Below are 17,356 nucleotides of genomic sequence, written 5' to 3'. Positions count from 1 at the left end.
GAGTGCTCTGTGCTTTGCTAAAAATTACCCGTGTTCGATGATGATGCGCCTCTCTCCTGTTCTGAAGGATTTAATATAGCAGCATCAGGAACAACAGAAGGCTGCTGTTGTTGCTGCTGCCGTAAAATTGCGACTGCAAGTTTGTCGTAGTCTATCTCCATATCCGCAAAAATGACTCCTATATGGCGTTGGCAAGCTGGACCAATCTCTAGTTTTGCTGTTTGAGGATTTCTATATACGCACTGACAATACTGTATTACAACTACAACTGGCCCCGGCAAATGACACGTGTGTGGGTTGCTGTTATTAAATATCAGATTGCATGTAAAGGGATTTAATAAGTTAATATATATTGGAACCTTTAAATAACCCTACTCCACGTCACGTTTTCTTGGCTTTTCAACTATAAAGACCAGGCGCTTTGTATTAAAATAGAATTCTCGATACAGAGTTCAACTTTTTAAATATGTCTGCAAAACGGCTACACAAGTGTTGAAACAACAGTTTCTAAAAGCTTACCCCCCTTATTTGTATTTTAAAAAAAACACCCCCCCTTTTTCATTGATTTTGAAAATTTTACCCCCCCCCCACTCTAAACACCGGCCCCCCCTTAGGCATAAATAACGAACAGTCTCTAACAACATCGGCAGATCACCAAGCGTAAAGGTTGTGAGGAATACTAAATTGATTACAGAGGGGAGACCGCTCTGATCTTAAACCAAATTCTCTCAACTGTTCTAAAAAGAAATGTATGGTGATCAGTCTGAAGAATTTGTATGTGGATCTTGGGGCTTAAAGGGTTAAGTCCCCAGACTGACCAACAACAATTTTCTAATAACAAAATCTGCACACCATTAAGTAGATAGGTTACAAGTGAGAATCAATAAAACAATCTCAAAAGAGAAAATCTTTTGGATCTTTTTACTAACTCTCTCAACTAATTTTTCAAGGAAAATGGATGGAGATCAGTTTGGTGAACGTGAATGTGGATAGCTGGGCTTAAAAGCAAGTAATTGTTTAACAAACAGTGTATCAAGCCCTGTTGAGATTAAAATATGCTATTTATAATGTTGAAGTTTGTGGAACGATATTTTTAACAAACCAAGGTAATAAGAAGCGGATATAATGGCAGGCTACAGCCTTTCCGTTTCTACCGGAAATTTTACTTTGGATCGACCTTCACTCTTTTTCTCTCCCACTGACAACAAACAAGAGATATATGACACCTTTATCAAATGAGATATTGAGCAATTCCCTCTTGTTTTTCGAGTCTTGTTTACTTTAACCTTTTAAAAATTTAGACAAAAAGCTGTACGTTACAAAAGGGATGGGTAAATTTGACAGCGATCGAAGAGTTGCTAAGTTATAATACCGGAAGTGCACCGGCGTCCTGAGCAACTTCGTCATTATTCGACACAGCGAAATTTAGGAGACTACAGGGATACTACTGGCTCTTCCCCAATCGTCTCTTATTAATATTAATGAGAGACGCACGTCAATGGGAGCGGGTTGGTGGGAAGAAGACAAGAGGGGAGACGACTGGGGACGAGTCAGACAAATATGGACGATTTCTACTGCGCTGTTAGCACGGTTATCAATAGCACTTTATGACCACCAGCAGTGTTTTATTAACTATAAGAAACCTTCTTAAAATACCACTCAGCCACACCCAGATTAAGGTGGCTATTTGTAGGCCTCTCTACTAAAACGTAACCTTTCTACATCCCTTTCTTTGAATAGATTAAAAAGATACCAAAAGATACCCACAAAAGTAATACTTGACATCCTTGAAAACCATCAAATAAAAACCTACATTTTCTAACTCCTAAGCCTGAAACATTACTACCTGAAACATTCTCTAGAGACACATTTGACTGACTGTCCTGCTGAACATTATCATAAAGATTTTCCTGGAAAAGAATCAGTAAGGTTTGAGCAATGGTATGGATTTGTATCTTTGTATGTGTAGTGAGCGTCAATGTAACAAACGGGTACCGAACAGGTCTCTGTTTATAGAAAAATATAATTTACACCATGACACCCGTTGAAACAGTTTTAAAACGTAAAGACAATTCGAACGAAAGGTTCCGATACCCTGTTGAAACGCTATAAGAGAACTTCCCGAAGGGCGTATATTTGAGTGAGCGAGCGCTCTATCAGCATATCCCATGTACGTAGTCGCCAACTTTGAGTTTGAAAGCGGTGAAAGCGGAGTTGGATGCGTAAAAAAGAGATCAATTGGTGAGACATAAGGGTGAATGAAGAAAGTGGAGAAGGGGGTGGGGGAAAGTTCTCTGGGCTGTCTCCCTCCCCTCCCCTCGAAAAGGGCACGAAAAGGTAACGTATAAGGGGTGGGAGGTGAGTGAGTGAGTGAGAAAATAAAAAACGTCACCATCTTTGGAAAGATGTAGAATGTTTAGTCTCCGCTCGCGCTCAGCATTTACAAACGCGTCCACTTGGCGCGTTGACCGAATCCCAACACGAGAAAATAACCGCCGCACAACCTGGGTTGAGGTGCTCGCGCGTCCCCAGAAACACTGTTATCCTGTCGTTTATCCTTGTTTCAGTTCCGGTATATCATAATAAAGGTCTAGGGAGTTGGGATTGGCCAGAGCGCCCCTGTTTTTGATGTGTTCTCCATTCAGAATCCTTTTGACGGCGACCTCCACTTTTTTGCCACTTGCTGTGTACGGAATCTCTTTTGTTTCTAGTAAGATCTCTGGTACGTGCCTTGCTGATAACAGCTGTCGAATGGTGCTCTTTACACGCGAGACGAGCTCATCGCTAAATCTTAAAATTAAAAATAAATAGACGAGTTAGCTATTTACTCGTGATTGTTGAAGGAATGCTGTACACTACACGCCTCAGCAGTTGTCTAATGCTAGAGCCTAGTTTGGACCAAAAATCCAGGATCAACTTCCGCGAAACTGCTCTTGAAAGTACTTTCGGCGCAGCATCACAAATTGTCGCGTAAGCAATTAAACATGTTTAAGCTTTGTTGTAAATGACGCATTAGTAAGAATCACCACCGGAATCTTAGTACGAATAGATAAGAATCTTGAAAAGGATAGATAAGAATCTTAGTAACAATCACAACGGGAATCCTAGTAAGAATAGGAGACAGTTTTAGTAAGAAACGCTACAGGAATCTTAGGATGAATAGCTAACAATCTTAGTGAAAATCGCTACGAGAATTTTAGTAAGAATAGGTAAAAATCTTAGTAAGAATCACTACACGAATCTTAGTAAGAATTGCTACACCGGAATCTTAGTACGAATGGGTAAGAATTTAGTAAGAATCACTTCGGGAATCTTTATAGGATGAATAGATAAGAATGTTAGAGCGTCAATTGTCCCGTGCGTATATCTTCCAAATCTTACGCTACGCTCCTGAAAAGTGCGGTCACAAACTTCGAAACACCGTACTCATACCTTATTTTCACTCAATTTGCAGGTAATTTGCGCCCGACAGTTTTAAGGAACACATTTTTTCTTATTCTTGTTGTTTTATTCTTGACAGCCGTGTATCTTTTCCATCGTATCTTACGTCTTAGGTCAGTTATACCACCAATAGCTGTATTTGGAACTTTCTCTTTTACACCAAGCGACGGTTTATTGGACGGGTTTCTACAAGTAATTTACTTACCTATATCCGTTAGCCATTTTTAGGAACAATACAACTCGCTCTCCTTCGTGGGTCGGCTGTCCAACGCACAAGCTATCTTCAACCTCATGGAACCTCTCCACTATAAAATCAACGCGTAACAACTAAGTCAGAACAAAAATTTATACACTGCACATAACTTTTTGAAATCACGAGAGCAGATGACCGATACCGATTTACTGGTCAAGTCTCAATAATTGCGTGGATTTGGTCTAAACATGTGTATCGAATATAACCAATTGTGTCCTGAAACTAGCACATGAAAAAGTAAGAGGAACCAGGCTCCCAACGAAATATCCGACTGTAGCACAGGTAACAAAGATTTCAGATTTTGCAATCGAAAGCGAAATCCGAAAATGGATTTCACCTCCAACAAATCTGTCCTCATGGTGGATTTCGATATTTTATGGATTTCCTTTTTACCGTTCGATTGGGAAATCCGAAAAAGGATTTGCAAAACTATTCTCGTGAATAGTGGTCTTCTTTTTGCTAATTATGCGTGCGCGTGCAAGACCGCTGTTTTTCAAATCCTTTTTCAGTTCGGATTTCCCCCCCCCCCCCCACCCCCCAAAAAAGAAAGGGAATGAAAGAACAGATATCTCAGCGTTGAAATCCGTTTTCAGATTTCGCGTTCGATTGCAAATCAGAAATCCTGATTTTGAAATCTAAATCAAACGCACCCTAGTAGCATTTTCTACCTCTGCTGATTTGGTACCCTCCCCTCTCCCCCATTACCAACTAATGTTCATCACCTATGTTGTAAATTTCCGCGCTGCCAAACCTGACACCTGCTGGGTTCAGTGTTCCATCGCTAAGGAGAAAAAAAAGCAAAAGAAACGTCAGTCTCCAATTGATGTTCACCTCGTAACTGTACAAGGAAATGTAAGTTGGACGGGCAAAAACTACCCGTATCCGTATCTTTAAAGTCCAACGGGAAGGCCCCCTAATACTCCGAAGAAATGACTAGACTTGCTGCTTGAACGATGAAACCGTTACTACATTTGCGCTGCTAAAGTTTTCTTTAGGAAGAACACATAGAAAACCTGTCCCGTTCTTCTTACCCGTACCCTGGGTGGAAACGGTGCAAAAAAAAAAAAAAAAAAAGACAAACGGTGGGGTCAGCAGCTCCCCCACCCCCCAACCCCCTGCAATACCTTCTTCCTAGCATGACAACCCCTCCTGTACATGGGTTAATTGAGCAGAAATCACCGTGCGTCCAAACACCTATAAAGAACAAAGTGAAAAGAAGAGTTTTAAAAGTTATTAAGTCCAACTGACTCGAAGTCCTTGCAGCTGTGGGCCAATTGCACGTGATCTACAGTGGAGGTCATAAGGGAAGAAAAACCCGTGTAATTGTTACATAGGACTCTACTCTTTAGAACAAACTGTTTGATCGGCTTCGGGTTTATTCCTGGCCTTTATCCCCCACTCCCCCAAATAATGTTGTTCAACATCGCTTGGTGTGGAAGGGGGGCGGTAGCCAGTTTTACCATTGCCATTTTACGTGTCTAAGTGTTAACACTTTTGACTTCCGTTGCGGGTGATTTGAACCTCAAAATAGTCGACCATTTAACAAACAAAATCGAACTTTGTAATGAAAAAAAGCCAAACCTTGACCCAAAACGCAAACGTAACTCAGTGCTCTCTTTATCCTGGGTAGTAGTATTAAGGAGGTTGACGATGAGATTAACTAAGCAGCTCACCTGCAAACTTGTTGAAATATGCTTTCTTGTATTTTAGTCCCTGTGGATCATTCCAGAAGTAGACTGGCATACAAGGAAACGGTTTAGTGCACACTAGCTCACCGCTCTGATCATACACCGCTTGACCTACGATACATAAAGAAAATGAGCGAGTAGCCTCAGACAGTCCAGGTCCCTTGAAGTAACACACCCCCTCCCCTAACGAGTAGTCTCGATCGTCCTGGATATATAGTCTGAGAATCACGATAATGAGCAAATAGACCCCCGGGTTTACTCAACAAAGTTTTATAAGGCAAGGTTCCGCCCCGAGGTCCAACCCCTTGTCTTTTTATATACCATTTATGTCAGAATGGGTGCGCCTTTCTTATACCTTCTATTGGCCACTGGTACCTCTTTCAAGTACCTAGTTTAGAACATTGCATCCCTTTTAACTGCTGTAATTGCCGGCACCGTCTATTTTAATACGAATAAATCACTTCGCCAGCAAGTTTTTTTGTCTTTTTCACAATCATAAAATGCGTGTGTTAACCCTTTTAGGGCTTTTTACTGACCGAAATGACAGATTTCCCAACCCTTTCAAAACACTTCTGCTAGTGAAATCTCTATCCTTTCATATAACAAAAGCTTGAAAAAGGTACCCCTTTTGGGCGGAGCCAAGTCCCGTATATGCCATCAAGGGGTTTACGTTTCCTTGTATAAGACTTTCCACTGGGAATGGAAAAAGATGAAAGGATTACCCCACACACCTTCATCATTCCAGCTTTCAACAGCCATTCCAAGATTTCGTGTCTGAATTTCCCCGCGATAAACTGGGACTGTCGGGTTTTGACCGGCAAAACAAGATATAATGTCTGTCCCACCTGAGATAAAGAAAATCGTGATATTTGTAAATTCTATTCCCTTTTCGAAAGATCGAATGACTTTGACGCTATTAGTGAACGCACAAAGTGTCGTACACATCGTAAAACATTGCCTAAAACTGTGCACAACATTTTTATTCTTTGTCTATACAATATCTACGGCTATGTCTATGAAATTGCCACACACTAAAACAGTTCGCTATGGCGTGCCTATACGCTGCAAAAGTTGGTGCAACAGGACCCAGGATGGAATTTTCTGCGCGAAACGTCGCAAAAGCAAGAGATTCAACTGCCACAATTCGCATCAATTTCAAGTATGGACACACGATGTAATTTAGTTACGGTGTGTATCATTGCACCATACATCCAGACCTTTCGTTATCAAGGCTAGGCGATTAGCCTAAGTTTAGGTGTCGCCTCACCTCGTGGATTGTGAGAAAAAAAAGCGACGTGCGATAGCGCGCTCCCTGAGGAACTATCTCCGAGAAAATAAGCGACTTATCGTTGTCTAAGGCGATTCAGATAACTCAAAGATGCACAAAATCTAATATGGCAAATAACACTGAAAATTCAATATTACACATAAACTAGAAATACATGTATCGCAAATCTTCACGCGATGCGAATTCCTAGAAAATTATAAACCTCGCATATGCGAGGGCCTTCTTCCTCGCTTCGCGAGGAAAAGATAGTGCGATATTACATAAAAAATTAACGAACGTTACCAGAGATGGACCCGAGAAGAACATCCTTCTTTATACTGCTGTAAACGTAGTCAAAGCTGGCTGGTTTTAGCGGGGACCCCGTTGATAGAATCGTGTGAAGGGATGACAGGTTGTGTGTCTTAACTGAAATGGGAATACACGTTATCGTTAGGGCGATTAGATTAAACGTAAGACATGCCGCGAAAAATAAGAGGAATATGTCTAAAATTTTTGAGTTGGCCGTTTGACGGTAATCCATATTTAATGCGCTGTGGTTCAGTATTACTTTTTGTGTGTTGTTCTATTTCATCAAACTAGTCATTATTTTGACCTAGCAGGCGCTTGTGTCGCAGTTTCGTGCAGCATAATCCCATTTGGTTTTCCGCGAGGAGTTACCACGCGGATCGGGAGGGGGATTTCGCGACTAAGCTGCTCGCGCAAAACTCTAGCCTACGTAGCTGGCGGGTTTTTGATGCGTTTTTCATTTGTGGTTCATACAGGGTTAGCATTAAAGCGGTTCTTAAAATAAGAGATACAGCCGCTCGAAAGCTGAACCGAGGACGAAAAAGAAAACGATGGCGAAGGGGGTGAGGGGAGAAGGCGACCTCGCGCGCGCGTTCCTCTCGAAAAGCACACCAAAAAACCTCCAGTTACGCAGGCTAGCAAACCTCTGGTGGCTTATCGCCACACGCTCCTGCTCACCATCTTATAAAACCTGCTGACAGGCTAGTTTTGATGAAAGTGTGATTTTTCCTTTTTAATGTCAAAAATAATTCTATATTTGTGTTTCCGCAAAAAAGAATTCAATTCCTTTACGCGTGAGGCGTCCACTTTTGTATTTCCTATTACAGTATAAAACCTCTTTTAAGCTGACTTCAAATTATGCGGACACTAAGCTGGGTCCCAAAATTCTTATATTTCCCTTTATAACGAACCCCTATTCAGCGGACACCTCTATTAAGCGGACACTAAAATAAATTGTATTTGGCTTATTTCTATTGTTAAAAACCTCTATTAAGCGGACACCAGACTGAGTTGACAATAGTGGTATTGCATTACGTCCTTGAAATATATAGTACTGTAGTCAATTAATACATTTAGCTCTCAATAAACTGTAGATTAGACCGAAAGTCTTGCACAATGTACAGCACAGCTTCCTTAGCTTCCTTAACAACATGGAACTTTATCACAGAACAGAGTAACCGTTGAAACTTAATCGTTAACAAACATTGCGCAACTTTTACAAAACTCTATTAAGCGGACACCCTTCATTAAGCGGACACTTCGGAAGGTCCCGAAGGTGTCCGCTTAATAGAGGTTTCACTGTAGACAAACAAACTACAATGTACCGCTGGCTTTCCACTTACTGGGATGTACTTTCCTATCTTCTAGAGCTGACAGCCACTTAGCTCCAGTTCCAAGGACGGTTAACCTGTGACGACAAGATGAAAGATGGCGTTGTGAATTCCAAGAGAATTAGTAGCGTTCAGTATAGGGCCAATTTTTTACTAGAATTAGCGTCGCGGTGCTTAAATATTCAACTTTCATATATTTGACGGGTGGGAGACCGAAAAAAAACATCACAAAAGTTTCTTTTCCTTTCATTTTTGATAATCATGACTATCCTTTCATTTTGTTTGGCAGACAGGCAGAGAGAAGAAGAAAACGTTTTAGCTCTTAGAGATAAATGCCCGGAGCATTTACCTTCAAAATAAACTAAAAAAACTAATGCAGTTCAGTTAGATACAATACATCGGCGTGCTCGCGTGAAGCCTGCGAGCAAGATCTTTTTTTCGAATGGCTATCACACCAGCCGGGCGTGACTTCTCGCGATATACCAACCCCCTGCCCCAATTGGAGAGTTTGCTTACTCGCGTTTTTCAGACGCCATTCAATCTCTTAGAGAAATAGAGGACTACCCTTAGGCTACAATTAAGATATGCAAACAACACTGGACAAAGTGACATAAAACAATCTTACCCTATTTGATCTACCAAATCCCACAAGACATGTGGCGTGGGTATAAATGGTGAGCCATCATATAACACTACAGCGGCTCCTACAGCAAGCGCTGACACCAACCAGTTCCACATCATCCACCCTGTCTGTAGATTTATAATCAAGGGGTTAAGGACTGTTTACACGGGTAATTTTACCGCGTGATTCGTTCGCAACTAGATCGCGATCTGGTTACAACTCCAAATTGCACGTCTCAGTAAGCAGCCTGTGATTCTGAGTGCGAGTTACTATAGCCCAGTGGCCGCAATAAATAGTCCGAAATGCGATTATGATGGAAATGTGTAGCAACTTCGCGGCGATTTTTGAAAGAGCAATGAAGCACTAGACTACGAGTACTCCCTCATTTTCCCTTTGGGATAGTAGAGCGAGGGAAACGCGAGAGCGCATGACGCCTTTCTCGCGTGGGGTGATTTCACGCGCGCTCGCGTTTCGCTCGCTCTACTATCCCTGAGGGAAAATGAGGGACTACTGGTAGTCTATCAACCACTGTCATATTTGTTGTTGGGTAAACTGCGTACGCTAACTGTTAAAAATGCTGCTCAGAAATTTCACTTCCTCTTCTTGCTTCTATGCAATTGCAGTTTGCAGACTGATGGTCCTAAAAGCGTCCCTCTCATGGCGTGACAAATCGCGTGACTGAAACGTTCGTGTAAAAGAGTCCATCTTGTTACATGGCAAATTGCATGACTGAAACGCTCGCGTCTCAATTGTTTAGAATTGAAAGCGTGCAAACAAAGCACTGTAAACTATCTTGCGCGAAAATTCCGGCAAATACGTTTAGTTTCGACGTAATTTTTTTAAATATAAATAATTACCGTAGTGTAATAAAGTATGACATCTTGTCTGTTCATGTTGCCATGAAGTAAATGTTCTTTAAGATGCTGGATCAGTGTTCCCTGTAAATAAACGTCAAACATTTCAACATCGGCTAGAATTTCTAAATTCTTATACAGCATAAAATTCATCAGATTTGAATTTAAGGGCAACTTCCCGAAAGACCATAAACATCTATCAAATAGGTTTTCACATTAAAACAATTAAGTGATTTTGCGATGGGGACGATCGTATGTGGTTGCAATAATAAGGGTGGATATTAACAATGGAGGACAAAAATCCTTGGAACGGTTATGGAAAACCTTCCTTCCACATCCTTAACTTATCAAATGTTCAGATGTAGCATAATGTACACTTCTCTAACCACTTGGATACCGCGACTGGCCCTCCCCTCCCCCCTCCAAACAATGTTGGGATGAAGAAACACTTTTAGGACAGGGTAAAGTGTACAGGGGTGCACAAACTACAACATTGCTTCTAAAGGGGAGAGGGGGAAAGGGGGAAAAATTAAGGCAGATCGTGTTAATTGTCATAAGAACTTTGTCCTCCATTGAACCCTGTCCCTTAGGTTCTCTCTCTCTCAGCTTACTTCATAGGGTCGAGTAGGAGAGAGAGAGAGCTGGGAATGAGGTTGGGTGGATACTTAATTTCGCGAGTCTTTAGTTTCGCGTTTTTTGCTATTGTAAAAGAATCGCGAAAAATAACGACTTGCAAAAAATAAATCCTCGCGAAATTCAAGCATGCGAAATTAAATACTCATATAGAAAATTCAAATCACAGAAAAAATTATTTATATGAACTTGTAATAGTGACAACATGTACAGGATATGCACCAGCAATACAACTTGATAACTGGTTTTACTGGTGAGCTCCGTCTTGTATCTTCAGTAAGTGAAATAATGTAAAATTGTAAAGCTTTTCCAGCCCTATTTTCACATTTGTGTGTTGAAATCGCGAAAATAAAACCCCGTAAGATACTCTCTCGCCAAAATCGCAAAATTAAGAACCAGCAAAAATAAGTACCAATAAGGAAACAGTTTTATTTTTCAGCTAAATCTTAATTTTTAACTTAATAAAATCTTTTTAACTAGGTAATACTGAAAGCAGATTTTGAACCACACATTAGGGTAAGAGTGAGTCTGGGACTGACTTGAAAGCATAATTTAAAGAAAAATCAGTTAATTTGTAACTCATCTTGGGTGGCCTAGTGGATATCAAAACAGACCAGGAAACAGAAGCTTGTGAGTTCAAACCTCGGTAAGTAAATGGCAAATTATTCTTTCTCGTGCATTTGCAGTAGCAAGATGTATAAAAGAGAATGGATGTGTTAAAAATGAGCGAGTCATAAAGAAAAAGGGGTGGAGAGGAGAAATAGTAATAATAATAATAATAATAATAATAATAACAACAACAACAAAAACAACATAGTAATATTAAAACATGCATTTTACATATTTTTAACCAGGAAGACTTTGTTTTTTTTTTACCAAGGTTCAACAAGCTAGTTTCAAAATATTAAACTTCACTCTTGGCTCAGAGGCTGGGAGAAAGAATAATTATTCAATAATAAAAAAGTGAATTATAGTCACTTAATCTCAATGCATTTTCTTTTGTTTTATACCCCCAGCCTCTCAGCCAAGTGTAAGTTTTAATAAATTGAAATTGGCCTATTGAACTTTGGTTTAAATAAAAAACGAAAAAGAGTTTTCCTAGTTAAGAAAATATCTGATGAAATTTGTAACTACAACAACATAAACAATAAACCAGCGGGTCATACAACCTCTAAGAATGGGCACTGATAATGATGCCAAGTTCAGAATGTTTCTGGAAAATCTGTTCCCTTCTACCTTATCTGGAATGGGAAGCTAGTTGGCTTGTAGCTCAGGGTTAAGAACACTGCACCTGTATTGCAGATGTCATGGGTTTGAATCCTGTTTAAGCCTGACTTTTCCTTTTACAGGCTTTCTTCTTGCAACTGCTTTTTAAGTTTCATAGTACTGCATTGATCTTTGATGAGTTAACACACTTAGGTGGCCATGTTGTTTTCGGTTCCTAATCTCCCCCTCTTCCCCAACCCTCTTCCCATGTTCCCGCTCCCTTAACCTTACTGTTTGTACCCCGGGGACCAGGATTTCTTCTAACCCCAACAGAATGCACCATAGGTTACATGTGTCCTCCCATCTAACTGGCTCCAGACCACCCCTCCTACCATGTCCCCACCCCCCTCCCTTAACCTTACTGTTAGTACCCCTGTGATTTTGTTCCCTCTAACCCCAACAGAATGCACCATACATGTTACATATGTCCTCCCATCTGACTAGCCCCAGACCACCCCCGCCTGCCACGTCCCCAACCCCTTACCCTTACCATTACTAACCCTCTGATCTGGTTTTCTACTCATGCCAACAGAATGCACCATACAGTACATGTAATCCTCCCACCTTACTGGCCCCAAACCACCCCTCTTCCCATGTCCCTACCCCCCTCCCTGAACCTTACTGTTAGTAGCCCTGTGACCTAGTTTTCTACTCACCCCAACAGAATGTACCATACACTTTGGAGGACCTGTTGTTCCTGATGAGTACATGATGAACAGTGGGTGATTAAAAGGAACCTGAGCAAATTCAAGAACTGGCCTTTCATCCGCAAACTTGGAAAACTCAGAAAGCAAAATACTGAGAGAAAAAAAAATTATGAATAAAAAACTTGGTTATTAAGTTGATGAATCATTTCACCGTAGAAACACCCATTAGATTAAAAAAAAAAAAAGCTTCAAGAACTCATTAATGACTCACAAAGAAGAAAAAAAAGAAATTGTTTCATGAGTGTCCAATTTTTTAGACTGAAATAACCCCAACTCTAAATATTAGTGCAAGAATGAGTTGATCTATATCAACGTGAGTACATCTGAAATTAAGTTATTAATAAGACTACTGAAAGCTACAATTAATCAATTTTATTAATTAATCTTAATTACTACATTAGTTTTGTTTCTTTTATTATTTTATTGAATTGTAATGCTTTAATGGCAATACTGTCTCTGTATATGGGAATGCTAATAAATTGTTGTTATTGTTAATGTTTGGGAAGTGAATCACTTGTTTTACTTGTAGAGGGTCATAATCAAAGAAGTGCTTGAAACGAGGCTTTGTCATTAAATATTAATCTACTAAATTCCCCTTCTGCTTCATAAGAAACTAAGGTAACTCACAAGGAGAATATAGAACAAGAGTTAATCAGGGCTATTTTCCTACCTGTTTAATGTAACAGTACATTTAACAGGAATATTGAAAAACATTAGTCATAACACTGGTTTCTTAAGTAATGACAAACTCACGGTGCCACAGATCACTCATACTTACATTAAATTAGAAAGCCCTATGCGGGGTTCCCAGAAAAAGATGCCATTGACATGGGCAGATTCAAGGGTGGGCTAAGGCTAAGGGTGCGTATGGGGCTGCGGCCCACCCTTTGTCTGTGAAATTTGGCATTATTTTCAAAGAATTCTCAGTAATAAGATAGTATTTAAAGTATATAGTTGTCAAGTGCTCACCCTCTCTGAATTGTCTGAATCTAACTTTAATTAATGAGATAACATAGGGGAAGGCAAATACCTATTGGGAATGTTGGAGAGGTCAATTTCATCTGCTTTTCCAACAAAAGGCATTACAATAACTTTCTCCAGATCAGGAAGGCCTGTAAGTAAAATTAAACTTGACTTTATGCCTAATTTTCTTTCTTTTTTTTCGGGGCGGGGGGCGGAGGGGGAGAAGTAAAATGTCCCCCATTATTAGAGCAAAGTTTCTTACATTCCAGTTAAAACCAGTTGTTAATCAAAAAAGCACGTATTTGAAAGGATTTCGATTTCCTGAACAGTCAAAACTAGGCCCTTTGCAGTTAGCCATTCATGTCATTCTGGGACAAGACAAACAAAAGGGATACATAATATCAAATGATAATTTCCTTTGTTTGTCTTCTCCCAGTGCGACTTTTCCTCTCCAGCATGGTGGTTTTGTACCACGTGAATGGCTAGCTGCAAAGGGCCTATTATTGCTTATGCCACTTATGTCCCAACCCACCAAACATCACGCACTTCCCTCCATACATACTTTGTACAACTTGAGTTAGTTTCCCCAAATGGTTGTGTATCTTGTTGTTATATCTGACAGCATCTACTGAAAAAATAACCTTTGGTTTAATCTGTGTAAACCTGTCCAATACTCCCTGAAAAGAAAAGAATAGTGTTTTAGATTTTATTTGAGAAAGGTTTAATTTAGAGGCTAATTCTCTGTTGTTGTTTTTTTACCTTTTATTTGCAGCGTTGCCTATGAAATGCCTTAGTTGGTGATGCAGTTAATGTCAGTTCAAATTACTGTTTATATTATTGAACATTAACATAACCATTTATAGATAATGACATATCAAATTCTCATAATAATAATAATTATAATAATAATTATTATTAAATATAATAAACTTTCTACAAAGGCAACCTGGGGGCAGAGTTAGGTATAATTTTATTTAGCCACTGTAAGATTCAAAGAGGCCCTTGTGGAAATCAAGGTTAAAACAAGAATGAATATATAGATCTGTTGTGGTTCAATAAATTATTTTATCCTTGGTTTAAATTTAATTTTCCTTTGTTTTAAACTCTTTATCATACATTACCATACCCCAGAATAAAGAAAAACAAAATTTAAATCAAGAATAAAATTGAACCACAACATATCCAGGGAAACAAAACAGACTGGCCATGGTGGAAAGGTGGCCATTAGTAGAGGCTCAACTGTACATTTTTAAAATTAAATAATTTAATTTTAAAAATGTACAATAATTATTGTCAATTACCGAGACTCCAAAATCTGGTGAGGTAGAACTCCAAATGGCTCCTAGGCTAGCTGTAGCTAACATGGCTTCCACGGCCAGTGCACAGTTGGGGATGTAACCTTTGAAAATAATAACATTCAGTCAGAGAGAGCCAAAACCATATCAGATTTGGCTTTCTCAGACGTTTCATTTAAGGGTTCTTACTTTTTCTGAGATGCAGCAAATGCTGATGATAGAATCAGTAAGAGGCTTTGAATATCAAATAAAGAGAAGGCTTCTTAAAGCTCTTTTCATCTCTGGGCATCTGTTAGCACAACTTTGTTGCCAGGGTCCTTGCCTACTTGACAAGGACAAGAGGACTGGTGGGAATGTCCAGAAAGAAACAAGAAACTTATATTGGCATCAAACACAGTGTGCATTTGACTTCCACAGGAACACTGAATGTTCCTTAGAATGAATGAAATTTGGAAGAGAGGATGGGTGGAATCTAGGGTTAAAAATTCCACGAGAGAGGCCAGTATAAAATCAAAAAGGTTTAATTTTCAACTCCAAATGAGTTTTAAGTGTGGTTAATCCTGTTAAATACAAATATTCATACCAACAACTCTGTCTCCTTTCTTGATGCCAAGATTTTTTAATGCCGAGGCTAGGACTGTCACATTTTTTCTTAGTTGATGGAATGTTACTGACTGAACTTCTTGTCCTTCTCCTAAACATAATGTGTTAAAATAATTATTAAAAGTACACAATAAATGCTTTTCAAATGCTACACTACTATACTGCAAATGCATGGTCTCTTAATAATAAGTAAGCGACTATGACCTAGAGTCAACCCCTCACCCTCCCTTTTCCTTTCAAAAGTGATCACCCCAAGATTCAATGATGGCCTTTGAGTGGTGGTAGTTTATGAGAGACCAAACAGCTTTCTTTTTCAGGAAAAGGTATGACAAGTTTTAGAACGACAGGTTTTGAAATTCACTGTAAGGGCACATGCACCCCCCTATATGGGCCTCTAAAATAGGTGGGTGCTATGCATGGTTATAACCCTTTAAGCCCCAATATCCAAATACAAATTCTCCAAACTGATCTCAATACATTTCATTAAAGAATTAGTTGAGAGAATTTGTTTGCTGATCAAAGCTTTTCCCATCAGGTGATCATTTCATTAAATCTCAGAACATTTCCTCTAGATTATGTCTTGATATTATTACGAGAAAATTGACTGTGATCACTCTTGGGGCTTAAAGGAATAAATAGCCCTTTTGGCACCTTTCCCTTTCTTGTTCCCTCAATATTCTTTTGCTGTTCATTTAATTAGGGAAATAAATTTCACCTGCTGTATACAGTGCAACTTTGTCATCATCATACTGCAAAAGATTCTCTGCAAAATTAAGACGAGCTCCATGAAACCACTCTGGAATTGTTTCCATGGGTTGGGACTGATCTAATACTTCCTCGTACGTTTGGGAATGACGAATGTCAGCATATTTCCAAAAAATCTCCCAGAAATCAGCGGAGTTTGTTACACTCCACTTCCGTAACTCCTCATATGTTTCTAAACATATTGGAAGGAAAGATAAATCAGAAAAAAACTTTTAACAACATTTTGCCTAATTTTCAATAAAAATAGATAAACAAAAATAAAAATCTATATAATGTTATCATAATATTATTAAATGGGGAGTTTCCTTGAGATGCAAGTCGTGCAAAAATTGAGGAAGTGTCAGTGGCAGGGGAAACAAGGTTGGCAGATACAGTTCACTATCTTGAGTGACAAATGAAATGTAATAAATCACAGTCGACACAGTATAATAATATCTATAAATGAGTTTCTAGGTTACAGAAAATAATATCATCATTGACAATTTAGTTTTGCTTTGTTATATTAATTTTCTGTACAGCATTGTAGACTCATGTCATCCACATTCCTCGTTGATGTAGATAGGAGTGATTGGGGGTGTGTCAGGGGTGTGTGGTTGCAACATTTCTAAAATAATAAGTTTCTCCAATCATTTTAAAGGCCCTCATTGTATGACCATCACAGGTTAATATTAAAAAATCTCTTCCTAAGAACGCGTTAAGAGTTGAGCGATCGAGTCAAGGCACTTACGAGTACTAACTTTATAACCACCACCTCCACCCACTCCCGGCTCAAACTGTAACTAATTTAGGCTTACATTCTAAGAATAAAACAAATACGTTCTTTGAGCGGGAAATAAAAACAAATGAAATCTGTAGCATAAAATCGTTGTTCAAAAAACAAAACTTACCCAAATTAAGGCCAAATGAGTGATTTACCACGGACTGGAAATGGTGAATGTTTGTCAGTCGACCGGGAGATGGTTTCCACATCAAATTTGGTCGATCTTCCCTCACCGATGCCATTTCAATTTTTGAAATGTCGCTACTCCACATAAACAGAAACAACGGCTTCCAAGAACAACGGAGCGTCCTTTAAAGAAAAGCCCTTCGTCTTTTGACAACCAGGGCAATGTCAAGAGATTTTCCGCAGAATTCAGTCATTTGTTTCGCAATTTAACGCGCCACGTCACGTTAGCCATCCCAAGGGATTCATAGTCACACGAACATTTCAGTCAATTCACGAACTTTTGCAATCTTCTTCATTAAAAATTGAAGTGAATCCGTCCTACCGTAGACGAAAGTTCTTTCAAAAGGTGTTGTTGACCAAACTTTATAGAGAAATTTATTGCTGAGCACTGCGGCTATAAAATCGCACCGAGTAGA

General features: G+C 39.3%; 1 protein-coding gene across 2 annotated transcripts; it reads right to left on the bottom strand.

Moving 5' to 3' along the window:
- Positions 1 to 1,746: 1,746 nt before the first annotated feature.
- LOC140951919 (acetoacetyl-CoA synthetase-like) lies at positions 1,747 to 17,013 on the bottom strand. Of its 2 annotated transcripts, XM_073401293.1 has the most exons (17): positions 16,882 to 17,013; positions 15,945 to 16,166; positions 15,210 to 15,320; positions 14,633 to 14,730; positions 13,894 to 14,008; positions 13,399 to 13,480; positions 12,318 to 12,459; positions 9,766 to 9,846; positions 8,912 to 9,036; positions 8,299 to 8,363; positions 6,953 to 7,075; positions 6,114 to 6,227; positions 5,368 to 5,493; positions 4,819 to 4,888; positions 4,417 to 4,475; positions 3,647 to 3,746; positions 1,747 to 2,790 (listed from the first exon to the last, which is right to left on the bottom strand). In XM_073401293.1, exons 1-17 carry the CDS (start codon positions 16,994 to 16,996, stop codon positions 2,553 to 2,555), a joined length of 1,986 nt encoding a protein of 661 aa, XP_073257394.1. In that variant the 5' UTR covers positions 16,997 to 17,013; the 3' UTR covers positions 1,747 to 2,552. The 2 variants fall into 2 exon arrangements, with proteins under 2 accessions (XP_073257394.1, XP_073257395.1); XM_073401294.1 differs by lacking the exon at positions 5,368 to 5,493.
- Between the last annotated feature and the right edge of the window lie 343 nt (positions 17,014 to 17,356).

Source organism: Porites lutea, chromosome 11 (genome assembly GCF_958299795.1).
Source record: "Porites lutea chromosome 11, jaPorLute2.1, whole genome shotgun sequence".
Taxonomy (NCBI): Eukaryota; Metazoa; Cnidaria; class Anthozoa; order Scleractinia; family Poritidae; genus Porites; species Porites lutea.
The sequence above is the reverse complement of the archived record's forward strand: the minus strand, read 5'-3'. Positions and strand labels throughout refer to the sequence as shown.